This window comes from Trachurus japonicus, chromosome 20 (genome assembly GCF_045865225.1).
Source record: "Trachurus japonicus isolate A0001 chromosome 20, Traja_1.0".
Taxonomy (NCBI): domain Eukaryota; kingdom Metazoa; phylum Chordata; class Actinopteri; order Carangiformes; family Carangidae; genus Trachurus; species Trachurus japonicus.
This window is the reverse complement of record NC_140926.1, coordinates 18069918-18097236: the sequence shown is the minus strand read 5'-3', so window position 1 is coordinate 18097236 and position 27319 is coordinate 18069918. Positions and strand designations below refer to the sequence as shown.

Here is a 27319-nt window from a genome sequence, read left to right as displayed (position 1 = left end):
GTGACGACGATGAATCAGGCTTTTCTCTCTTTGTCTTGGCTGAGAGGATGAAATTATATTGTGACTTCACACAGCAGCAGATGTTTCAACTAAAGGAAATATTTTTAAATAAATCTGAAGAAAAGTAGATAATTTTCTCTTATGAGGAGCTGTCATCAGCAAATATTTGACATTTTCTCTCTATTTTGCTTCAAAAAAGGCTGAAATGATTCATTAATGTAATATTTGTTGATCCTTAAAGGAGACATAATGCCAAAAACTGCTGATGTACGTTCCCATTGGGGGCAGTTTATCGTCAAGCAGTTATTTGCCTCGAAAACAACTCTGTCTCGTAGCGTTCGGTTATTATCTCATAGCGTGGTGAATGTGCAGGTCACAACTTGTCCACCAGAAACCAAGAAATCCCATTAGCCTCCGTAGCGTAGCTCTGAGCAGCTCGCGGCTCTGCTCCGTCGTTCTAAAAACAGCTTGCACCGACAATTAAAGGTAACCAACCAACCAACCTTCCACGTCCATTGAAATGCATTGCAGTTAGTCAGTTTTCATTCGTTTTTATATGTTTTTTCTTGACATTTTAAGTTTAAAATGGTCAAACACTAGGTATCCCGACAGGCTGGGCGACGGGGTGTATCTTTCTTCTTTTCCCAAGCCACATCTCAATCAAGAGAAGTGTCTGCTCTGGATAAAGTTATGTGGTAGACCACAACACCAACTAAACGTGGATAAACTTAACAAGGATCTACATCTACATCTACATCTACATCTGTTAAGTCAACAACGTATTTGAGGCAACATATTGTGAGAGATGTTTGGATGTTAGCCAGTATCACAACTAAGCATAAAGCCCGCTAGCTTAATGCTAATGTATAATGCAAAACTCCATAGACAGGCTAACAGAAATTAGCCCGTCGCTATCGGCGTTTCGCGGCAAACGGCAGCCATAGCAGTAAAGTTAAGTTAAGTTTTGGTGACTTCGAGATGATATTTAATCTTTCTGTCTCCAAAAACCATCAATTGCCTCCTGTGAAATGTCTCCTACTGTGACAGCTGCCATAGCAACTGTCACCGAATGTTGACTGTTTGTCCGAGTGAGTGGAGGGGGCGGGGTTTAGCCATAGGTCAATAGGGATTATGGCAATTGGCCAATTTGCCAAAATGTTGAACTATCCCTTTAAAGACATATGCTTTGGTCAAAATGCCCCAAGGATGAAACATCACAGCTCTTTTCATCCTCTCAAAACAGCCCTGTTCAGAACAGCTGGTTTCAGTGCCTGTCCCTTTAAATGCAAATGAACCACTGCTTGCCCCGCCCCTTCTACTGGTACCAGGTAGGGGTGGTATTATGCAAAATCGAAACCTAGTTCCATCACTGGAAGACAACCAAGGGAACAGCTCGTAAAACCACATGGATTTCAACCTAGACAGCCTGCACATTACAGATTCTTTTGTCAATTCTCACATTTTGGGGCCGGAAGGCAAAACAAACACCCAAATATATGTTGAAGAACCTTCAAAAAGTGACATTTCCATAATTTGCCCCCTTTAATCTGTCAATCAACCAACGATTCATTGACTAATCATAATGAGCTCTATGTTAGCCTGCTCTTGCACTCTCCCAGTATCAGCTTGCTGCAGTAGACTACTCCTCCATTTTTGTAGTTTTATGTGTTGGACGATGAACTTAGATGACATGCTTTAGCAGTAGGCCTGTCACAATTATTACATAACTGTCTGATCGCAATCATTTGAGCTAACTGCAATCAGTTTGCATAATCGCTAAAATCATTTCCATTCTGTACAAAAAAAGAAATAAATGTCATATTTCATCACTATTTTTTGTCGTTTTCCACTCTTTGAGGTTTGACTGGTGCTCTCTTAATGACATCTTCTTTTTTGATTTAAAGGGACAATGTGGAATTTTGGAAAAGCGAAGCGTTTTCACACTACATTTATGAGCCTCAGCCTGAAATGCTTTATAGGAATTCTAAAACAAAGTAAAAGACACGTTTTAATGTTCTGTATGTTAAGAAAGAACAAATTAAAACCAATCATCTTCACCACAAATAAACAGAAGCATCATGCCGTGTCTGGAGCAGTGAAAACTATAAAGACAAGACTCCAACAACAGTGGATATTGGTGGACAGAGGACTGATTCAAACGTGAAGAGAAAACTGCAGATTTCATCCCGTCGCAGACGATGACGCCGTCTCCTCCCTAAATATTGTGTGACAGAACAAACACGACTGACGGAGGGAAAATGAATTTCACTTGTCAGAGCCAAGAGTCAGAGCTGGACTGACAGAGACCTGCACCGTGTAAAGTCTGGATCTGAAACCTAAAACCAGAGAGAACGTGAGAGCTGCGTGCGTTCGTGTGTGTGTTGGTATGAGTGCTGTCATTCCTCCACACCACACACACACACACACAGACACACACAGTGTTTATCTGACTACAGCATCAATATGACACCGCTCTGTGCAGACCGAGCCCACTGAGCCGTGGACTGGCACCGCCGCCGCTCGCTGCCTCTGTGGCGTCTCCGAGTCAGACCTGCAGCGCCGGCGCTCGCGGGACTCCCCCGAGCGGATCCGCCAAACAAGCTGTGGTTGCTAGGCACTTGTTGCTAGGATCAATAATCCACTTCCACGGCTGCACGTCGACCAGGAATGTGGCAGCTTCCTTTTGTCTTTACTTTCAAAGTAAGAGACGGTCTGTCGAGCGCTGCCAGCAGCACTGTGTCTGCCTAAAGCTCCTTATGAATTACATTTTATATTTTCTTAATTCCAGTAAAAATGTAAGCCACCTCCATGTTTGATACACTGAGAGGACACTCATTCAAAATGTACACATGGTGGCTTTAAGTCTCTTTATGCTCAGTAACAAAATAATGTAATCATAACTCATCTGAGAAGGTCAGTATCAACATGCACCAATAATACTCCTCATATTGAAGTTCAGCCTGTGATTTTATTCATTGATTTTGGGGGTTTTTGTCATTCATACTCTGCTTTTATTCATTTTTACTCTTATATTGTATTTTATTTTTGAGTAGTTGCAAATAAGCAGAATTTTCTATTTTTAATTAGACTTTGTAAAAGAAAAGAAAGAAAAACTAACACTGCTATTTGAATGTTTACTTCGGTGACTTCTGTAAACTTGTAAACCTGTATTTTGAAATCCGTTTTCTCAAAAACATGTACGTTTTTATAATTCAAATCCTCAAAGCTCTTGTTCCAATGCTCAGATGAATGTTTTCTTTTATGTATTTAACAATTTAACAATCTTCTGCATGTTTTTATCAGTTGTTTTCACTCATTTCACTTACTTGTTTCATTTACTTTGAATCTACAGAAAACTGTCCAATGGTCCTTTAAGTTTAACTTCCTATGAGCAAATATGTTGTTGACATTACAGGAGGATTTGTGTCAAATATAACAAAAGACATCTAGAGTGGTGGTTGAAATGCAATGTTCAGTGTGACACACTGTAGCATGGAAAAAATGTTAATAACCTTCATGCAGCTGAGAGGAACTTTGGGTGGAATAATGGAAACACTGTGGTAAAATGATCACATTTAAAGTTTTTTTTCTAATACCACCCAGCTTCAGACGGCTTTCCAACCGTCTCATGGTAACACAGGGGGCGGTTCTTTCCTCTGAGCTACTACGAGAGGAGCCCGCCGGACACAACGAGTCTCCATCTCGCCGGCTGACCCAAATAAACAGCTCCTTATGTAGAGTAGCGCGGTTAACAGTGACAATAAAGAAAGCTCCTCTAACAGTGTGTGTGTGTGTGTGTGTGTGTGCCTGCAGTCGTGCAGCCCGTCACATGACTGTTTTCTGAGAACATCTCTGCCACCGGCTGCTCTTTGTCCGACGCTGATGACGAGGAAGCATGAAAAGGACGGGCTGTGTTCGCCCCCAGTGCTTCCATAATACACATGCAACACAGCACATTCACAAGGAGGTCCAGTGGAGGGCCTGGTGTTTTTTACAGGGAGCATAAATAGCAGGGAGGTGGCAAAAAAAATGTCCGGGGCAGCAGCAGCAGCGAGACGGAGAGCTTTCATCCTCGTATGAAGTGAGAGTGACGAGCCGATGGACTCGGCTTTCTGCTTTTACTTTCTCCACCAGCATCCCTGACAAGCGGGATTCGTCAGAGAAGTCACCGTCTGTCCTACTAACCCCAGTTTCCCCCCAGTTGTTCAATCTCAAGTTGCAAAACAGCCCCGTGTTTACTGACGCAGGAAAAAACACAGAGAGAGATTTCCTGATGGGAGGCAACAAGGCCGAGCTACGGGGTCAGGAAAATGTCTGTCAGCTGATGGAAATAATAATAATGGAATAATGGAATAATATTCCAAAAATAATGGAATAATAATAAAAAAAAATTAAAAAAGAAAACAGAGAATTTAGGTTTCCTCTGTAAACACGCATCATGATGAAAGCAAAGTCAACAAGCTGCTGTTGGTGCAGATACAATGTTTCTTTTTCCTGTTCACAAAGGATGGATTACTGGACCTGGACAGGTCTACAGGGGCCACACGGGTCAGAGGCCCCTGAGCTGTTTTGGTAAGTGTCTATGAAACAGAAACATGCAACAAAGAGACAAAAAGAAATGTGTCTCTTTAGGACCTTTAAAGGGATAGTTCAACATTTTGGCAAATTGGACCATTACTATAATCCCTATAGTTTTAGGAGTAGGTTCATTACCTTTAATTGTCGGTGCAAGCTATTTTTAGAACGGCGGAGCAGAGCTGTGAGCTGCTCAGAGCTACGCTACAGAGGCTCATGGGATTTCTTGGTTTCCCTCATCAAATAAACAATCCAACAACTCCGAAACGCTCTCGTGGACAAGTTGTGACCTGCACATTCACCACCATCAAACCACTGATGCACGTTGGGGGCAGTTTTTGGCCAAGCAGTCTCTGCATTTGCCTCGAAAACAACTCTGTCTCGTAACGTTCCTTTATTATCTCATAGTGTGGTGAATGTGCAGGTCACGACTTGTCCACAAGAGCGTTTTGGAGTTGTTGGATTGTGTATTTGATGAGTTTGATGAGGGAAACCAAGAAATCCCATTAGCCTCCGTAGCGTAGCTCTGAGCAGCTCGCGGCTCTGCTCCGCCGTTCTAAAAATAGCTTGCACCGACAATTAAAGGTAACAAACCTGCTGCTAAAACTATAGGGATTATGGCAATGGGCCAATTTGCCAAAATGTTGGACTATCCCTTTAGCGCATCTTTATCTCATAATCTAACAATAAGTCCACATCTCATAAAATGAACATAAACTGCCTCTTGGCTCCTAGCTCAGATTTACATATCATCTTACTGCTGCAGTTTTTATTCTAAGTATCATAAACATCAGCTGTTATTTTTTATACAACAAAACTGTCAAATGGACTCATTTCTATCCGCATGTGAAAGCTGAGCCTGGCTTCTACACGGACTGTGGAAGAAATGCTGAGGTAAGTGTGAGGAGTAAATCCACAGCAGCTCCTCCTTGTTATTCACAGGTTCTTCTGCCTCGGTGTTTCCTCCTGCTAAACATTTCAGCCTCCCTCAGAGGAAGGATGAAGCCGGAGGCTCAAAGCCTCTGACAGTCAATAAACACTCGTCTCTGGTGTTCAAGGTTGCGGCGAAGACTGAGCTGTTTATCTGCTGCCGTGCCCTCGCATCTCCATTTAGAGAACACGTGTGCGAACTTCACGCGCCCGCACGCACGCACACAAACACTTGTTCAGAGCGTCTGAATCCCCTCCTGTTTTGGAGCCCTGCTCTGACACAAAGCTGAGGCAGGAAATGAGACGCGTTTTAATCCTGAGAAGCTCCGATGGCTGTGTGCCAAACTTCCTGCCTGCACCCCCCAATAACCCCCCCGAACCATACCGGCTATATGCAGAGTTTTAATGTGCAGCAGGGGAGCAAGGAGCCAGCAGTTCCCCCTTTAACCCCCCCCTGAACACACACACACACACCTCCTGATCCATGAAAACAACACGGAGGAGGCAGCTCTGACCTGGGCAGCTCTCTCCAAACCTTCAATCAGCTCAGATCTAACAAGTTGCGCAGTTGAAACCAGGCTGGATGAGCTGCTGCACACAACACAGACCACAGGCCCAGTTTACAGAGTTATTCAAGTTCAATCAGAGAGACAACCACAGACTGTTTTTACTGTTAAATAACCATTGATTCTTAATTAGAAGCCAAATTATCAGCTTCTTATTCCATTAATTGATATATTTATATATGAAGAAGAGGAACAACTGAGGTTTTTGGCACTGTTGCTTTAATTGCTTCAATTATTCATTGAAGCATTTTCCATCAATCAACTAATTGATTAACTGGCCTTGAGTAAAACATGATGCACCTGTTATCTGAAGCTAATTAGTTAATAACTTTTATCATTTTACTTAGATTTATGTCATTCCTTTTAATTTTGCAGTGGGGTCAGTGACAAATAAGGGTTGGCAAGATGAGCAATTCAGAAATATATTAAAAAAATACTTTAAAGCATCAGATTTGTTAAAAAGTACATTTTGTATTCATGATGGTTTTATGTCATTTGAAATGACATTTGAACCATTTTTAACAAAAGTAGGACTGAATACGCAGAAAATGTCCAATGGTGTAACCATAAAAGAGTGACAAATATTAAATGTTTGATCCACCTACACCGGATTTAAGTGTATTTATAAAATATTTACTTTATTCTTAAACATTAAATTTAAGTAGACTGTTTTGTTGTGTTTCTATAATTAAATTTTAATGCCTTTTGGCAACACTGAGCAGGACTTATCCTAAAAACACCACTTTTTTCCCCTAAATAATGTGACAAATTATGTAAAATCTGTCAAGAAACATAGTGTTGGGGCGGAGTTTAGCTCAGTTGGTAGAGCACCCGCCCCATGTGTTGAGGCTATAGTCCTCGCTGCAGGCGGCCCCGGTTCGAGTCCCGCGTCGGACGGCCCTATCCTGCATGTCATTCCCCCCATCTCTGCCTCCCATTTCCTGTCACACTCTCAACTGTCCTATCGAATAAAGGCATGAAAAAGCCAAAAAAAAATATACTTTAAAAAAGAAACATAGTGTTGCATTGCAAAAGTGAATTACATTTATTCCACATTTGAGTCCAGATTTATTTTCATATATAGTCTGTCTCTGAGTCTTAAAAACACTGAAGAAATTAGGTTTAATAAATTACTTATTTCTTTGTTTGTGTATTTGATCCATGTGCCATTTTTTTTATCTCCTCATCTGTTTCAGTATCTGCTCCGTTTCTGATGTGACCGTTGTGCTGCCTCAACTGAACCAAACACAGTTTAAGGTTCCTCCACAGTTTGTCAGTCTGTGTGTTTGTTTACCGACGCATCACCACAAAGTTCACGGCGGCCATGTCACCAAACACCTGAAGGTAAAGTGAGAGCTGAGAGGATCAGGGCCAAGCAGATCTGCCTGTGTTCTCACCATAAAGCTAAGTTAGGGACAGAGACACTCCACTCTCTCTGAGGGTGTGTGTGTGTGTGTGTGTGTGTGTGTGTGTGTTGGGGGGCATTTATCCAACTGGTAACAGTAGAAGCGGCGCTCCAGCTGTGGACGGAGTCGCCTTTCACCCGCACTTCCTGGAATGAAACCGGAGGCCAAGCTGAAGAAGACTTCAGCTCTGCTTTTGAGAATGAAACTCACTCATAATTAATGACTTCAGCTGATATGAGACCCTCACTGCCTCTTCAACCCCCCTCCACCCCCCCCAACCCTAACCCCAACTCAACCTCCATGAAACTCCACTGAGGAAATTCAGTTCAGGATGGAGCCCATGTGCATGTAAAAGATTAATGTTCCAACTTAACAGATCAGCCATAATATTAAAACAGTGCACTCTGCCACTCCTTCAGAATAAAAGCACTTTTCTTGATTCATTTAGCAGCAATTCAGACCTTCAGAGGAAGATTTTAGAGACTCATTAATTTAATTTTACATTAGTTTACTCCGATGCACTTTTTTTTGTCATTAAACTGTTTTTAGTTTCATTTAAATAAGAACCAATGAGCGAAAGTTGTCGAAATGTATTTAAATGACTAAATCGAGTGGAATCTATTTCTTATCATTCTTATTTAAAGGTTTGCAGTGAGTTTTTACATGTTTCTTTTCAAAGGATCAAGAAGACACTGAAGTATGACAGTGAGAGCTGCTGAATGGAAATGTCACTTCCTGAAACTGTCACATTCACTGACACAGCATCGTGTTGCCACCAGAGGGCAGCAACATGCAGGTGTTGGTGTGGACGGCATCAACTCAGCTACAACCCTCTTTTACAGTCTATGGCTACAACAAAGGATTAAAAAACTGACACATTGAACTTTGTTTTGTGTTTCAGTGAGAGGAAGTCAAAGCCAGACTTCCACTTCAGTGAATATTAAGCTCAACAGCAGGAAATGAAAGAAATCAAAGCACTGATGATGAGGTAAAACTCACTGTGAGAGTCGTAGTTTCATGTCAGCAACACTGTACTGGCCCTGGAACGGGTGTCTGCAACAGAGGGAAGGCAGCCATCATTCATATGTTTATTACAGAATAAATACAATTATGTGTTGTTTTTAACCATCTGGTTTCAATCTGTTTAACTATAATAAATACAACTTGACAGAAAATAAATTATTTGTTAAACCGTTAAAAATGATATTGTGCTGTAAATGAACCCTGCAATCGAATATCAATGCATCTCTACAGTGTGTAGTTTCCTAAACTGACAAGCCAATTTCTCACTTGTTTTTAGATTTAATTTTACATTTAAGAATTTATTCTATTTCTAAGTGATAAAAAATAAATAAAAAAAAAGATTTTATATTTTTTAAAGATTTGGTATTACATCACAAACCACTAGTGAAAATATAACCAACCAAGTTATTTTAAACTGGACCTGTCCTTCATGATAGAAACAACAAATCACTGATTCAGACTGGGGAATATGTTTCAGGACTACTTGTCAAACTATCAACAGCAGTGAGTGCCATGACCCCTACAGTCTACCTACAGTATCACTGTCTATTAGTTGCATTTCAGAGGTGCTAATAAACTAATAAATATGGAAAAAAGAATAAATAAATGACATCCTCAGATGTGCAGTTCTGCTGAAGGACAACATGAATTTCAGTGAGTTTGTTTTGCTCTGAATCAGTGAGTCACATATTGTTTTCTAAATCTAAAACTTAACAGAACCTCTCAGTGTGATAACGCACTTCCAATAATACGTTTTTTGTGATCAGCCTTCACTCAAACTTCCTAAAAGTTTTCCCGTATCGAGCGATCAGAGATTTCTCCTTCCTGTTATTTACCCCGGGGTGATGGCGGTCATGGCGGGGTGCTTGTTGCTGTACCACACTCTGTAGTTGTGGCTGATCTTCCAGGCCGTGACGAACGGAGCTCCGTAATCAGCCAGCAGCCGCTCGCTGTCTGCACGGGGACGAGAACAGGAAGTCAAACAGAGCCAGAGAACATGATTAAACAGCATAACTGGATTTACTGTCATTTTCCATACAAACTCATTAAGTGTGATGATCACAGTGCAGATTACAGCTCCAATCATAATTACTGTAGCAATGCCTCTGAACACAACAGGCTCCATATACAACTATTAACACTAATACAAATATGAGGGGAAAACAGTATTTTATATTTCCTGGAAATAAAAGTTAAAACCAATCAGACAGAGGAGAAAAAAGCTGGAAAAGCAGTTTCAGTCGTTTCAGTTAAATTCAGTCCACTGAAAATCAACTTGTGCATAATGATTTTACTTTTTATGACACATTCACTGAAACAATAATGAACACATTAGAGTTAGACAGTCTTATGTTAGAGACGCCATAGGATGTAGATATACAGAATAGAAATATGAGTGTGAATTATAAATGTATGGAACCTGTGTGAACTACTTATGGACTTTCCTGCCTGACTCCAGCTGTGTAATCACAAACTGTACCACTCCTGCAAACAGGGGTCATTTCCTGTTGGATCTAATACATGTTGGTCAAACATGCAGTAAAACAAACTAAGGTTGCTCAGGTTCCCTGAACGCGTTCTAGTGAACAGCCTCTGATCTCAACCACTTCAAAAACAATGTATTAAACAACAATAAAGGCAAAGTATCAGTGAGTTTTTATGGCAGTGGAGTGAATGGAGAGCAGCTGGCAGCTGGAGGATGATAAAGGGTCAATCTAAAAACACAGTCTGTTACTTCCTCATCAGTTTCCTGGAAAGCACCAGTAGATTCATTCTAACTCCAGGGAAAGACTGTTTGATCACATGTATCATTATTCACCTCCAGGCAATTTTCTGTTAAAAGAAACTGCTCCAGTCACATCTAAGTAAACATATTACTCGTTTATTTATTATAAAAAACTCTACTTTTTTATTATGCATTGATGTTTATTTATAGACCAATATTGCATATGTAAAAAGTCCTAAGTTGTGTTAGCTTAGCATTAAGAGATAATTAAATGTTCTAATTGTGTGTGAAATTTCTTTAAATAATATTTGAAAATGAAAATGTTAAACTGTCTGTACTGTGTATATTTGATCCTGTAAATGACATGAAGCCATTCCAAATGAATGAACAGTGATCGCCATTATTCAACTGTGGATCAAACAAACTATGTAATATTGAATGACTACTGGTGCCCCACCTTCCTGTAATGCAGATGACAGTAATGAGTGCAGGTAGAGGGTGAACTGGGCTCTGATCCACTCGTCTCCGCCCTCCCAGCCCGTCCCGTCCAAGAAGACGTCGTCGCGGTTCTCCGTCACGTGTTTGACGAGGTAGTCGGCGAAGCGCAGGTCGGCCGTCGTCAAACTCAGGATCTTCCTGAGCTCGGGGTCCTGGATCTGGATCTTAGCTTCCTCCACCTGCGGCATGGAGAAGAACATGTGATGATGTGATTCTTGTGACTTGCTAAAATCCCAGCAAAGGGGTGTTGTGGCAGAAAGAGGTGAAACAACTGAGGAATCAGATGGTCGAGACACAGGCATCAGATGGGGATCTCTTTATTTCAACACGGCACCGTAACCAGCTCAGGGTTGAGACAAATTCCAACATTACAAAGAATGACATGCCTTTTTATACCAAACCCAAGATATGTGTGTGTGTTGGGAGTACTGACCTCATTCTGTTTACCAGAAGTTTTGGCAATCTTAGCCCAAAAGGAAAAGAGGGGGAACAGCTTAGTATCATTTATCTTGGACTTTGGTTCTTACCACTATGTGTGTGTGTGTGTGTGTGTGTGTGTGTGTGTGTGTGTGTGTGTGTGTGTGTGTGTGTGTGTGTGTGTGTGTGTGTGTGTGTGTGTGTGTGGTGCATTTCCCAATATTTCCTAAATAAAAATTGTTATTTTACGCTATGCTATGGTACATTGTGTTATGTTATGCTACATTATGCTACGTTACATTACGTACTGTTATGCTATGCTAATGCTACGTTACGCTACAATACGCTATGTTATGCTACGTTACGTTACGTAATGTTATGCTAATGCTACGTTACACTACAATACTTTGTTATGCTACATTACGTTATGTTATGCTACGCTACGTTACGTTATGCTACGCTATGTTATGCTATATTACATTATGTTTTGCTACGCTATGTTACGTTATGCTACGCTATGTTATTCTACGCTATGTTATGCTACGCTATGTTATGCTACATTACGTTATGTTTTGCTACGCTACGTTACGTTACGTTATGCTACACTATGTTATGCTATGTGACATGTATGTATGTGTGAACTGGAAGCTGTACCTAAATACGGAGAACATGGCAACACGGTTCAAGTTAAAAGGGAACCGAACATGTTCACGCGCAAGGGACTTACCTCCACTACAGCATCGCTCAGGTGCCTCTGCTGGCGGAAGAGGATGTTGGTCGCCCCGGCAACGAAGCCCCTCACCGTCACGTCTGATAGGAGGTGGTGCTGCTGCAGGGCCATGTAGGGTAGACACAGGTAACCCTGGCAACGACGACAGGCAAAGGTCAGTTTGCTTATCTCCACCCCGCCCGCCCGGACTGATGTGGGTTACCATGTCAGTGGGAGGACACACCCAACACACACACACATCAAAACACACCCAACACACACACAAGCTGGTTCAGTTTTCTATTTGATGAGTCATGGCTGAGCGGAGGTGCTGCCTGTGAGTTTGTTTTTATATATTTATTAACTAATATTGATCAGAAACTACAAAACTCTTTGAGGGAGAACTCACGCAGAAAGAGTTTCGATCCAAAATGAGTTTGCATTTATTAAAGGAGCTGTATGTGAGACTGTGGCCAAAACTGTTGCTGCAGTCAAATTCAAAACACTGCAGCGTTGTTTCCCTTCCCCCTCAGACTCAAGGTTGCCAGATAGCCACACGTTAACTTCTGTCCTGCTCCAGCTTTGTGGCTCTGGTACCCTGAGACTCACTCACACAGTCTCTAGGTCAATGGAGCTGGGGTCGACGTAGTAATAGAAAAAAATTAACCAGATAAAGCTGTATACATGCACTGGGAAAATGGATTACAGCTCGGTGTGTCTCCAGGAGAAAATTTGCCACTCCGACATCCGTCCTCAAGTTCTTCTCCGCTTTTAGCCGTCTCCATCTTTAAAACGCATCACCTGTGCAGATCCTGGTTTTGTTTCTGCTTTTGTCCAATCCACTTTTCCACATTTAGTATATAGCACATACTATAGCACAAGTTTACCAAGGTGCTGCACAGTGATTTGCATACAAGACATAGAGCCAATATATATTTCATATTAACATGTCTCTGGTGACATATTGGATGATTCTATGATTACTTTACCACTTTCTTACATATAGCTCCTTTAATGTCATAACATAAAATCATTAATCACAGAATCAATTTCATTTCCTCTGTTCAGCTGGATGTACATGTATAAAACCACAGATATAATTAAAATAATAGATAAATAACAGTAAAAAGCAGCTGATAAGAGGTTGTTGTTACCTTAGTGAAGATGGCGAGCGGCAGCCCGTACTGATCCTCCTCCAGACCAGACAGCAGACCCTGAGTGACCGCTCCCTGCCCGCTGACCGCCTGCGGCTGCACAGTGATGGGCGTCCCCGGTTTGGAGTCGAAGGCGTCGGGCAGCTCCTCGACCCCCGTCGCCTCGGTCGCCTCCTTAGCGGCGCCCTCCTCCAACACGCTGGGGTCCAGGGTCTCCCAGTCGCTCTCCGAGGACTCCGGAGAGGTCCGTGACGGGGGCTTGAGGAGGTGGTTGTCCCCCTCCGCGCTGTTCCCGGAGGACAGGGACTCCGCGGTGGGCTGAGCTGGCTCCCCCGTCTCCAGCTCCAGGGCGGTGTTGGCGAGGTCGGTGACGGACACCGAGACGAACTCCTCGGCCCCTGAGATGCTCTCCACCAGGCTCATGTCCTCGGACACGCTGCTCTTGGGTCTGTAGTGTGATGAGTCCACCAGGCCGTGCTCAATCATACCTGTACCATCAGATAAACAGAAAAGCCGTATTGTACCATCATATTAATGTTTTTGTGTCTTTTTCTTCTCACACAGTGGATATAGTATGTGTAGTTGTCTATACTTTTCAACTGTTTGTTTTATTTAAACTCATCTTAACCAGGGTTTAGACAGACCCACCACTGATAACTCTTGACCTGATGATAGTTTTCTAATTTTGATGTTAAGATATTTTTGTTAGCACTATTCAAAAACAAATGAATAATGTATGATAATGAAAACATAATTTTCATAGCACTTTTCTTTAAAAAGCTACAAAGTGCCGTGAGAAAAGCAAAGGGGGAATTATGTAATAACAAAAGGAAAAACAAAAAAGTAACCTGGATGAAACCCAGAGAAATCAGCCTTTATCCCAGCCCAGAGATGAACTTAAACTAACAGGGACAATAGGGATGTATATTTAGTAAATATATACACTAAAACATAAAGCATTAATGTTCATATTTTAGCTTACTTCCTAAAAGGTGAAGGTGTGTCTTACTGAGACGCAGCAGCTCCACTGGGATTTTAAACCTAATTTCCCAGGCTCCTCTGCTTCTATAAATAATTTGCTGGTGGATGAATTTGAATTTTGCTGCAAGTTTTGTTTTTCTTTTTAAATGATCACTACTGCACCTCAGGCGGATTCATAGTCTGTGTTTCATATCATCTTTGCAGTTGGATGAAATAAAATAATGAGAATGTGTCGTACAGGAGGAGTCAAGCTCTTTCACTTTGGACTTTACTGACCTGGAAACAGTGATAACACCGTCATCAGAGCTCCAACTAGTCTGTTGACAGGAGACACATAGAACAGCACCTGCAAACATGAGCCAGAAAAAACACAATAGACACAATGAGTCACATTTCAAAAGCTCTGAAAGGCTAAAGGAGTGGACGGGTGGTGTACATTCATACCTTCTTCTCCAGCAGAATAAGCTTAAAGAGGATGAGAACCTGTGACGGTGAGAAGACATTTACTGATCAATAACTGATTTCCAGGCAAACACACTAGTATTTAAAATGATCTTCACATCCATCATCTTCTACCTTGTGTCGAAAGTGCAGTATTAAATCCCTTGGTGACAACCCTGAGGAGAGACACACACAGATGGGGAATTCACCCTCAGAGAAAAATGCATGAACATTTTTGTGCAGTTTAGCAGCAGTCACATGTTGACGAGAAACAACAACAACAAATGTATTGGTTTGAAGACTTTATGCATGTCTGAACGTACGAAACAAAGCAAAAGCTGTGCTTGCCGTTCATTTTTAACCATTATGAGCCATTAATCTTAGTATTTACGAAACTATGCAATAAAGATCATTAAAATTATTTTGTTTTAGTGAAATGACACATAGAGTTGCAACTTTGGGTTTTTTCTTATGACTTGTTGAGCTAAAATCCCAGGAAAGGAGCTAAATAAAAATCGTTATTTTACGTTACGCTATACTATGCTACATTATTATGTTATGTTATGTTATGCTACGTTACATTACGCTATGCAACGTTATGTTATGCTACATTACTTTATGTTATGTTACATTGTTATGCTATGCTACGTTACGTTACACTATGCAACGTTATGTTATGCTACATTACGTTATGTTATGCTATGCTATGTTACGTTATGTTACATTGTTATGCTATGCTACATTACGTTACGCTATGCAACGTTATGTTATGCTACATTATGTTATGTTATGCTATGCTACGTTACGCTACAATACGCTATGTTATGCTACGCTACATTATGTTATGCTACGCTGCATTATGTTGTGCTATGTTACGCTATGCTATGCTATGTTATGACATACGCATGTGTGAACTGGAAGCTGTACCTAAATAAACCTGTGACCCCTCCAGACTGGAGCCCCTCAGAGAGCCGTTCATGTGGTCGTAGAGTTCCTGCAGGGAAAAGCAGGACGTGAGTGGAGGTGACAACACACAAGTCAAACATTAACCACCATTAACTTAAAAACACCAGCCTCACCTTCAGAATAGAGATCTGCGAGAAGTCCTTCTCCTCAAAGTAGGCGTGTGTGATGAGCTGGAGTTTAGCTTGAAGCAGGCCATAGAGAGGCTGCAGATCAAAACAAACAGTCAGCAGCAGACCATGTGTGTGTGTGTGTGAGTCAGTTACAGTGTGACCCATAAAAAAAACTCATGTCTCATCACAGGAAAAGCAACGCTCACTCATGAGTGCTTTTTCCCCCCAAGCAGCAGTGGTACACGTCTGTGTACACCATGTTCTGAAATGTCCCTCCTTCCACCCTAATGCCCAAAACAGTGTTGTCCAGATGTGGCATGCTGTCTAGGAACTTTATAAGAGGATCAGCAGAGCAGCTGGACAGTTGTCAGCAGCTCCACAGTCTGCGACCTCCTCGGCCGACACATGTGACCAGCAGCAACATGTAGATACCAACATGCAGGCAGACCGGCTCTGACCAGCTCACCACCACCACACATGGAGACCTGCATGTGTTCTGCAATCTCCTGACTGTCCAGGACTTGAATTGCCCCCGAAGAGCTTTTCTTTTGGCCAGCACTGATGTGTTAACAGTTTTTAAGATTATCTAGTAAACCTGTTAGCGTGTCAGCATTCAATGGAGTTATGTTGGTCAAGTGTTTCCGCTCTTTTAGCTCTGTGTTTGGTCTCTACCAGCTCCTGAGGGAAACATCTGGCTCTTTAACTGCTAAATGATGACATCGTTTACACTGGTTTAAACATAGTGTGCATCTGCTGATGAAGCCACAATGTAGATATATGAATATTTCATGAATGTTCATACTTACTGACCTTTTCTTTTTTTTTTATTTGGCTGAACCACAATTTTAGACAGACTCACCACTGATGCCACTTGACCTGATGATGGTTTGCAAATTTTCATGTTGAGATATTTTTGAACGTATAAATATAACAATAATTATTAAAAAATGTTTGATCCTACTTAATACATTTTAAGAATTTGCTAAATTGCAGGATCATTGAGCTCCTCTCTGACACATCCCAGTCTCACAATAGAATGAATGTAGACCATAATTGTGGTAAATAAAATTAAGATTCAGCTGCTTCTTTGCACAACAAAAAACACAGTTATAGAACAAAAGAGTCATTTAAAAGTATGAATAAAGAAAAAAATTGAAAGATTGTGAAGGAAGCAGTGCACTGGTGATTTTTGAAACTTTCCAAAACCAAGACCACAACAGGAACGCCCACTTTGTGTATTGAAATCCAGGTGTGTGTGCACAGCTGGTTGGTTGAGGCATGAAGTGGGTGTAAATGTCGGTTTGTCTGTTTCAGGAAGTGACTGTTTGGAAAGTGGTTTCCAAAGTTGTCCAGCAGATCGGAACAACATGCAAAAACAAAGGTCACAATGCATAAAGTATTTTGAGTTTGAAGATGCAGTATGGCTCATGTTTTCAGTTATTTTTGCATTTCTGTTCACTGGAAAAAATGATGATGTAATTCTTGTTGTGCTGTGACATATTTTTACTTTTATCAAAAAAACTGCAGCTGATGCGGTTTGGATGCTGCATAAATGGCCATGTTTCCATTTCAGTAATGTCAATGAATTGTTCAAACCTACTGTCCAGCTGGTATGTTCACCTGGTCCCATAACAGTAACACTTAACTTTCACTGCTTTGTATCAGGAACAATAAAAAGGGGAAATAAAGCAATCAACACCACCACAATGTTGTTAAAATTTAACTCCATCAACCATTTCCGTTGACTTTCTGAACTACTCATGATTTCTCTACCATCATGGATGTTGAAACAGAAACGTACAGAGGGCACTGGGCTCGTTCTCAGCCAGACACTTTTGTGCATCCTCGGTCATTTATTAACTGGAAACACATCTAAAACTGTTTTTCCCAGCAGCCCTGCCCCCCTGTCAGCTCTGTCAGCTGTTTGTTTGCTGTCACAGCTGAATCAAGGGAGCTGCTGGAGGCTGCGCTCAATCTCTGACAAGTAACCGTTCGTGATGTCAGCTGTTTAATATCTGTAGAAACAAGACAGACAATGACCTTTCACCGTTCCCTAAGACCAGACCCTTAAATAGACAACACCAAATCCCTCTCACACACTTAAAACTGTAAAGACATGGACACTGCAGTATTTCATTGCAAAACAACTTGATACTATCTTAATAATTGAAGAGCATCTAATATCACAAACAGTTATTTTAGTTTAGCATCATGTTAACACAATTTAAAGGGATAGTTAAACATTTTGGCAAATTGGCCCATTGCCATAATCCCTATAGTCTTAGGAGTAGGTTTGTTACCTTTAATTATCGGTGCAAGTTATTTTTAGAACGGCGGAGCTGCTCAGAGCTACGCTATGGAGGCTAATGGGATTTCTTGGTTTCCCTCATCAAACTCATCAAATACACAATCCAACAACTCCAAAACGCTCTGGTGGACAAGTTGTGACCTGCACATTCACCACGCTATGAGATAATAACAGAACGTTACGAGACGGAGTTGTTTTCCAGGTAAATTCATGCAAAACAGCTGATGCACTTTCCTGTCGAGGGCAGTTTTTCAGCAAGCAGTCTCTGCATTTGCCTCGAAAACAACTCCATCTCGTAACGTTCCGTTATTATCTCATAGCGTGGTGAATGTGCAGGTCACAACTTGTCCACCAGAGCGTTTTGGAGTTGTTGGGTTGAAGAGTTGGATGAGGGAAACCAAGAAATCCCATGAGCCTCCGTAGCGTAGCTCTGAGCGCTCGCGGCTCTGCTCCGCCGTTCTAAAAATAGCTTGCACCGACAATTAAAGGTAACGAACCTACTGCTAAAACTATAGGGATTATGGCAATGGGCCAATTTGCCAAAATGTTGAAGTTTCCCTTTAAACCACAGTTATTTGTGTTTGGACACATGAACGAGGGAAATTTACTTCAGGGACTCAGTGTGCAGATTCTCTCTTCACCTCAGATGAGAGGAGACGTTTCTCTAGAGCCTCACTGACGTCATTTCTGAACAACGTGGAAGATTTATAGACATGAAAAGTCCTCTCTCCATCTCTGAGGTCATGACTGTACTTCGGGGCCCCGGTTACTTGACCCTCCATTTGATTAGCTCCAGGTCGTAAAGCTACTGAGACTGAAATCAAATCTTTTCCTATTACACTCCGAGATAACGACGTCATCCTCTGACTGACTCACCACTCGGCTTAGGACGCACACGCTCTTCTGGACCGTCTCCCTGGTGACATCAGCCTGCCGGACCTTTAGGGCCTGAAGAGGGATTAAAACAGTATTTTGAAATTAACACATATATACATTGTGAGGGCGCTGTGTGTGAGTAACGGCTCAGCAGATGACCTGACAAACTCATGCTGATGTCATGAGAGACAAAAATAGGACAACAAAATGTTGTCGTTTCATTTTCTGTGACTGCTTCAAATCAAAACTCCCATCATAAACACAAATGAGGAAGAGAACAAAAAGGCTTTTTGTGAGTAATGATAAACACCCTACAGGGACAAAAGTACGCAGACATCTAAACTAATGCGGTAGTGGAGCATTTCACTGCTAAACTGCTGCTTTACAAATCCCAAATTGTATATAGAATATGCATATTTTTTGGACTATAGTATTTTTTATTTATTTTATTGCAACTTTTTTTTCTATTTTTGTACTTTTTGTGTCTGTGCCTGACACCAGGGTTAGACACTTTTAGCCACATAGTCTATAATATACTAAGACAAGGAACAAAATCAGGGCAAAGAAATGTATGTGAACTGACCTTTGCTTCTATCTGGCGATAACAGGAGACTCCGTACACACACTTCATGTCTGAATTGAGCGGCGGGAGGTGAAAATACACGGTGTCTGTAAAACAGGAAGAGCAGATTAAAGTGGCATATTTTGCTTTTCTCCTGCGTTTAACTGAAGTGTTGATCAAAAACCATCAGTGTAGTTTTCCATCTCCTATCTCAGGATTCTCTCTGGAGCTCTAGTAACAACAGGTCAGTGTTAGCCAATCAGAAGAGAGGAGGGTCTGATCGTCTCTCCTAATTGGCTCACTGTTTTCTAAGCGATCCAACAAAAACAGAGCAGTTTGGAGGTAAAACACTCAAAGAAAACAATTCCTGCATGGCTGGATGGTGGTAAAGGTGGGCGGGGCTTGGTGACTGCTTAGTTGTGACATCACAAAGTTACAGAAGTCCTGACTGCTGGTTTTAAGGCTCAGTTTCTGAATACAGCTCGTTCATTTTTCAGGCTTCAACACTTTCACAGTACATTCATACAGAATCCAGATCTGCTTTAAAATCACTCTACCCATGGACATTTACCTTTAAACTACAGCATATGAGACCTTTAAAGGGATACGCCAACATTTTTTAAAATGTTTCTTGCCTCACTCCCGAGTCTATGACAAGCAGATAGACACCATCCTTTCGACTGTGCGTGCTCAAACGGGTAATGGTAGCCTGCCTCCACCTAAAGTAATCAAAGACACTCTTCAGCAACTCTTAATGGACCGATCTTCGTCTCAGAGCTGACAAAACTCTCTAAGGCATCTTGAGCGGTCAAATGCCGGTAACGGGACGAGATCGGTCAAAAGACGGTTTATTTTGGTTCAAGCTAGCTACATCGAGGGTAGGTTAGCTTCCTATTTCAAAGTAAAAGCACTTCTGTATGTAAAGGGCAACGGGTGTTTTATTTTGTGAAAGTAACCGGAAGTAACCAGAAGTGCGTTGGTCACAACGGCTAGCTTGAGTAGCGCCGAATTCGTCCGAATAAAATTGTAAACAGCTGGTATTTAGACAGATTAACGACACACTGCTGATCTAAACAACTTTCTCGCCTAAACATGTTTGAAATGTTGATAAAGTGATATATTTACAGAGTTTAGAGCTAAAATGAAATCAGCTTCTGACTGCTGATTTCGGCTTGGGTAGGAGGCAGGCTAACACTACCTATGCAACTCCAGCATTTGAGCTAGAATAATTACGGGCGATACGGGCTCTATCGCCCTTGTTACTGCACGCACAGTCGAAAGGATGGTGTCTATCTGCCTGTCATGGACTCGGGAGTGAGGCAAGGCATGAAAAAAAAATGTTGGCGTATCACTCTAAACTACAGTATATGGGACCTTTAACATAGAGTGACATCCAGTCTTTTGTTAGGATTCTTCACAAGAATCTGCAAAACACTACTGATTTTCATGGATCATGGTAAAAATCAGCTGAGTGAGGAGGCCAATTCATTAAACATATCATGCATGAGTCGAGTTTAGGAGGAGCTCACTGTGCTGCAGAGAAAGCTCCAGCTCCTGCATCAGTACATGAACCTGACAGTAAGATATGCAAAGTTCAGAGACAGAAGGTGGTTACGTAAGACGAGCGATGGTACAAAGCAGAGAGAATTAACGTCAACCACAGAACTGCTGAGCTGAGATGTTTCAGTGATGGTTTTACAGCACAGCAGGTTTCACCACTGCAGCTAAACTGGAGAAACATGCGACCTGAAAACAACATTTACAAGCTGCTGCTGCTGCTGGCGTTTGTTCCTCTGCTCAAACATTTACCTCTTGGATGTCTGAGAACCATGGCAGCTGTTCTGTGTGTTGAAACCACTGCGGAGTGTTTTCCAAAGCAGATTATGCTGTTTTAAATGCATCTCCAGCCACTCATTGCACTTCTCTCATTTAAATACATGTTTACTTGTATTTGCTTTAGTGCTTAGTTTTGTGCTGCATGCACTGATTTCAAAGCAAGGTGCATTTAAGGGCAATCCTGACATCCAAGCACTGATATGTTTGCTGCATTAAATGAGCAAATTCACATCATGCTTTTAATCGCATCTACCTTTGCTTATGGTTGGACTCAGTTCTGGCTGCTGATACAAAAATTTGGGATAATAGATCTTTCCAAAGCACAAAAGTAAAAATGATTACTAATGGTACACATGTTTCCAGTCTGCACAAACGTGCAAATACATAGAGACTGTGAAAGCTTGTTCTTTAATTACAATGGTCAGGACTGGAGGATGGCCAACCATTCGATCATTATCAATACTTACAGCTCATAACAATTAAATGAAATGCACTACAGCAGAAGGATTGAAATTAGAGGCCTTTCTCCCATCCGAGGGCAGGAGGAAGAGCAGTATCCATTGCGGTTCAGATCTGCTCTGATTAGACGACATCGGGGTTGAAAAGGTTGGACATGTGGACGTCACAGATTAACCAGAGGAGGCAGCGGCGGGGCATCTGGACCGAGGCCACAGCTGCAGCGCATCGAGTCAACCAGCCCGAGCGCAATCAAAAAAAAAAAAGAAAAAAGAAAGCAACTCTCTGCCTTTAGATTTCTGCATCAGCCGTCACTGGAGGCTGCAGCAGAGAGACACCAGAGATCAGCAGACTGCTTCATTCAGTGCCGCGTGTTTCCAGCGCGACCAACACCCAGTCACATCAGCAGGACTGTTGTTTTCATGAGCCGCAGTGCAGAGAGAGAGGGAGTCGGTCACATCACAGCTGACAGTCCGATGTGGCAGCGGCGCACACCCACACACACACACACACACACAAACAGCAGCAGATTAAGAAACACACAGCAGGGATCAGCTCACATTCACCTGGATTTTTTAGAAACGTGAAACAGAATCCGTCAGAGTGTCGGATCACGAGCCGCAGGAAGTGGAAATGTGTGAAGCTTACTGCTGGGTTTAAGCTGATATACTGATGAATGTTACATGATTTCATACAGATTTTAGGGCCCCAAATTAGTGTTCTTGTGTTTGATTGACCAATTATTTTCCAAATTAACTAATTAATCAGTTAATTAATCCCAAAATATGATATAAAAAACCTCAAAATATCACATTTACATTGATTTAAGAGGAGATAAGCAACAACTCTCGGAGTCTAATCTATGTCTCCCTGTAAATGAGAGCTGCAGAGACCTACAACATAATTATACGTTCAAAGGAACTCGTATTGTGTACTTTTTTTGTGAGTGTGGGTGTATGAGGGTGTGAGTGTGAGTATTAGTGTGTGTTTTAATTTTATTCATTTATTTATTTTTCCTTTCGTTCCATTACTCTCTTGATATTTGTGTCATGTCATTGTTACTGTAATTATCAATTTTAATCATTCATTATTCTTGTGAGTATTGTGGTATTATTTAGTATATGTACGCATCAGAGGGTATTTTTTTGTGAATGTGCATGTATGATATAAATAAATAAATAAAACAATTTTAAAAGCAACAACTCTCATTCTCAGGAGCTTTGAACCTGCAAATGTTCAGCATTCATTTTTGAAAAATGAATCAAGGAATTATTCAGTTATCAAAAAAGCTGCTGATTCATTTCTGGTTGATAGACTATAATCAGTTTAGTGACTAATGTTTGACTGTCAGAGCAGCCTGTAAAACATGTGTAATTTGTTTTGGACGTGATGAATCTGTGCAGAGACACAGGTTTTAAACATTGTTAATGTTAGTGTCTGTGTGTAAAAGACGATCTGAAACCTGCAGGGGCTGAAAATAAAAACAGCTTGTTTCATGTGTCACTGATTAAAACATGCTAATTGCTCTCTTCTCTCCAGAGAAACAGAAAGAGAGAGAGAAAAAAAAAGATGGAGGAAGTTTGTTTTTTTTCATGTGGGAAAACTCTGTGCAGTCATGCAACATGAAAAACCCACATTTTTGCCTCCTTCCGTCAGAGCTGCACAAAAAAGTTCTCCAACCGTGAGCAGGAAATAAGAAACTCTCTGTCCTGTGTCTCCTCAGCTCACACACACTGATCGGTGTAGTTTTAACTCTGCCTCACTTCCTCCTGGCTGCCTCCGCAGGGCAGCGCCGGTGGTGAACCACGGGACGGTCACATGACCGCAGCACATGGGGACAGTTGGTCTCGCTGTCACCAACACCCAGTCCTGCTTTCTCTCCTTACAGCCCGGACACCGTCTCTGGTTTCCAAAGAGACACCGAACTCGTCTTTAACACGATCACACAGAGTGATTCCCAAAATAAAAGTTGTCATCATCATCAGAGTTCCACAGAGCTGAAGTGCAGATGTCTTATCTGGGTCGCCATCACTTATGACTTATGCAGTCACAGCCACGAGCTGCACAGCAACAACTGTTGCGTGGATTTATCCTGGGCTGATTTTGCCCTGGGTACGGCCTCGCAGGCTAAAACTGCTACAACTACAGTTAACAGACTGTACTGTAAAGCAGCTGCTAGCTCCAGAGACCAGGTCAGAGCTCTGGCTTTGATGAAGCTGTGGTTTCACACTGAAACTAGTTTGAATGTCAGAGAACTCACACGGCCACTGTGTGCTTAAAGCTGTTTAATGAATATTGCAGTCATTTGCTGCTTTCATTTATTCAGTTTGTTCCTGTTCTAGCTGATTCCTGTTAGTTTTAATTTGACGTCCTTTGTTTAAAGAGGAACTCTGCGGTTTTTTACCTTAACTATGCTACATTTTTACTTTAATTAAACAGTTTCGGAGTAAGAGGCTCTCTGCTTTCCACCTACTGTCTCTTGGCTGAAAACCAACTTTCCAAACCAGCGCCGCTGACCCGGTGTCCCAGATCTCGTCTCTGCAGCACCACAACGCAAACGCATGCTGCAACCCGTAATCTTTTGTTTATGACAGATAAAACTACACAAATATACACGTCATAACATCCTATATGATATTTAACGTTATCCACCGCTCCATGGATTGCTTTCTCACCGGCTTTGTTGAAAACATATGCACATGGCCGAGAGGACGGTTAGCAGAACAGTGGAAAAGCAGCCAGACTTGTAGCCTATAGTTCCCCTTTAACTGGTAATTTTATCATTCTACATGATCAAACTCAACGATCATTGAAGCTTATATATAGTATCTTTTCTGTGACCACCGTGTAGAACTAGATTAATACAGACAGTTACCCACTGACCAATGGTGGCATCAATCCACTATCACATCTCTTCACATCATAAGGTAAGATATGTGTTGGGGTTCTGGGTCCTCGGGCTCCTCCCACAGTCCAACAACATGGACACTATAGCTGATTAGCCCATTGGTGTGAATGTGAGTGAGAGTGTGTGAGGTCTCTACATGTGTCCCTGTAATAAACTGGTGAACCCTCCCCCCTGTGTCAGCTGGGCCAGGCTCCAGCCCCCTGAGACAAGCAGTATAGACAATGGATGGACGTCCAGTGTTGTCTTTAAATGTCCTGCTGTCCCACCTGAAGATTTTCTGTCTATTAACAAACAGTAGAAGGAAAAGCTGATCTTTGGTGACACTATCATGGGAGCTGTGAGGCAGAGGAGTCGGTCGTACCTTCCTGGTAGTTGTGCGCCCCGTCAGGCAGAGCCAGGAAGGGGAGGTACTTCCACTCCTCAGGCAGCAGGTTACTGTCGTGACCCTCATCAGGCAACAGGGGCGGGTAGGAGAACTCCACCTGAAGGCACAGGAGAGAGAGAGAGAGTCACAGTGTTAAAACAGTGTAAAGCAGGGTTTCCACTACACAGTTACAGCTCTACTGGACTCGGTTTAGGTCCTTTTCTTTCACAGTTCAGTCCTTCACATTTCCTCCTCAGCAGGGGCGGCATCGTCATATCACAGCGGCTACTCAGGTGAAAGAATAACAACAGTCTCAGTACAGATCAGTCGGCGCTGCTGCTGCATTTTTAAACTAACTAAACGCGGGTTTGATTCTTGTCGAATGCTAGTGGAAAAGCATAAAAGCAAAAACCCAGAGAAGAACCGTGTTGAGCCGTGTCGCACTAGTGGAAAAGGACCATAAATAATAACCCCCCTATATGAATGAATATGAATGAATATGAATGAATGAATGAATGAATGAATGAATGAATGATTTTTTTTATTTTCGTGTCATTTAGTACAATATGGCCCATCCCATATGAGATTACAAGACACATTTAATAACAAATACAAAAAAAAGACTAGACAGTCCTTCCTGTTGGTGTTACCTGCCACACAGTGACATAAATAAACAACTTAAGATCACTTTCAGTACTCAACTATATGTCGCTCTTCGTCTCATTGCCCAAGCCTGTAGTCCAAGGATTCCGTCCACATCTTTACTTATTACTTTTACGTCATAGAGAGTTAGTAAGTCACACGTAACACAAATACCTACGCCCCCTGAGACCTTGGATGCTTTAACATGCTTCTCTCTGTTGTTACCAAACCAAATGTACCCCTCAATGTCAATAGAACCCTCTCCAGTCAGATGTATTTCATTCAATGAGATTACATACTACACTGTCTCAATTCGCTCTGTTTATCAATAAACATATATATAACGTTATTATAGGGCGGGAGAGTCACCATCATGTAATGGGTGAAATGATCCCAGCTCTCACACATACACATCTCACCACATTTCTTCATCGTGAACAACAAACAAAACAAAACCAGATCTGATTTTATCTTCAAACACAACATGTAGTTCCTCCAACAGCATCCAGGCATCTAGACTGTATCCTGATGAGTCAGTCATATGAATATATTCAGGTGTTGAACATTAAGGGATCAACTCCACCTCTGAGAAAATGTGATTGTGACTGTTTTCAAATCTTTTAAAGATCAAATAAGATGAAAAATAATCAGTGTTTGCAGCTCTAATTGATTCTCTTAGAAACCTGCTGCTCTAGTGTTTGTCCTCTGTCCCTGCTGCCACGTCTCTCTCTTCTTTCATCTCTGTCTCTTTTGTCTCTGAGCTTTAGAAAAGTTTCACCCAGCCTCCTGCGAGCAGCGACGGTTAAGAGCCTCCTACGAGATTAACCTGAAACCTGCTGGGCCTGAACGCCACACACACACACACACACACACACACACACGTGGCCAAACACACACACACACACACCCACACCCCGCAACAATGCTTCACTCGTTACGGATAACCTGCTGCAGAGTTGCGCTCCCTCAGGGCGAGAGCCGCCACTCCTTCCTCCACAGAGTGATGCTCCCAACTCCAACACCTCCACGTCTCTTCAATAAGGACAGATGGACGGCAGGTCAGAGAGAGAGACGGAGACAGAGGGATTAAAGGCACCCAATCATCTGATACCCAGCGGGAGATCGCTGCACCCCCCCGCCCCCTCTCTCTCAGATAACCCCACGTTATCACAGGCAACAGGCTCATTACCTGAGAGAAAGAGTGCACGCTGTCTGCTGAGCTGCTTCAATCTAAAAATCTTTGTTGTGTTTTTTTATCTTTCTACTCAAACAGCAGCTGCTTCCACTGAGTCGAGGCAAACAGGCCTCACAGGGAGCGTCCCGGGGACAGATGGAGAGCAGCAGCAGCAGCGGCGACAACAACCACAACACATGATGAGTGTTTGGCTTCGTGGCTGCAGCTCAGCCTGTTGTAGGTTTCATGAATTTTGAAGAAGAGGAAGAGGAAGGAGAAGGAGGAGGAGAAGACAGGGTGGTAATTGGAGGATGCATTAGAGCCACTCATGCTGAATGTCCCACGTCCACTCTCACTGATTACCAGGTGTTAAACGCTGCTGCTGCTGAGCAGGAGGTCAGAGGTCGGATGTGTCTGTGGGGTTAATGCTAGTTGGTGGAGAACAGGTTTACAGGGACGAGAGCAGCTAAACCAACACATGAGCTTTACTTTTTTCTATAAATGAATTATCACTTTAATCTTTTTTCAAGCGAAAAAATAATAATAATTCCCGGAATAATAATTATTCTTTTCTTTGTCATAACTGATTTTAGCAAATATTTGATGCTGAACAACATTATACAAACAAGATATCTCAGGAAATCTTGACTTTTTCTGACATGTTATAGACAATACAATTCACGAAGAAACT

The 27319-nt window shown here is 42.0% G+C and overlaps 1 protein-coding gene across 1 annotated transcript in view; it reads right to left on the bottom strand.

Annotated features, from left to right (window-relative positions):
* The window catches only part of avl9 (AVL9 homolog (S. cerevisiase)), a 31286-nt gene that overhangs the window by 2144 nt on the left and 1823 nt on the right, over positions 1 to 27319 (bottom strand). The window contains exons 2-14 of the mRNA XM_085762823.1: positions 24810 to 24930; positions 19270 to 19355; positions 18687 to 18758; positions 15506 to 15595; positions 15354 to 15420; positions 14562 to 14602; positions 14430 to 14468; positions 14262 to 14331; positions 13005 to 13492; positions 11869 to 12003; positions 10684 to 10903; positions 9337 to 9454; positions 8477 to 8530 (exon numbers count right to left, since the gene is read on the bottom strand). Coding sequence (XP_085618949.1) covers positions 8477 to 8530; positions 9337 to 9454; positions 10684 to 10903; positions 11869 to 12003; positions 13005 to 13492; positions 14262 to 14331; positions 14430 to 14468; positions 14562 to 14602; positions 15354 to 15420; positions 15506 to 15595; positions 18687 to 18758; positions 19270 to 19355; positions 24810 to 24930 — 1601 coding nt within the window. The remainder of the gene's footprint in view (positions 1 to 8476; positions 8531 to 9336; positions 9455 to 10683; positions 10904 to 11868; positions 12004 to 13004; positions 13493 to 14261; positions 14332 to 14429; positions 14469 to 14561; positions 14603 to 15353; positions 15421 to 15505; positions 15596 to 18686; positions 18759 to 19269; positions 19356 to 24809; positions 24931 to 27319) is intronic.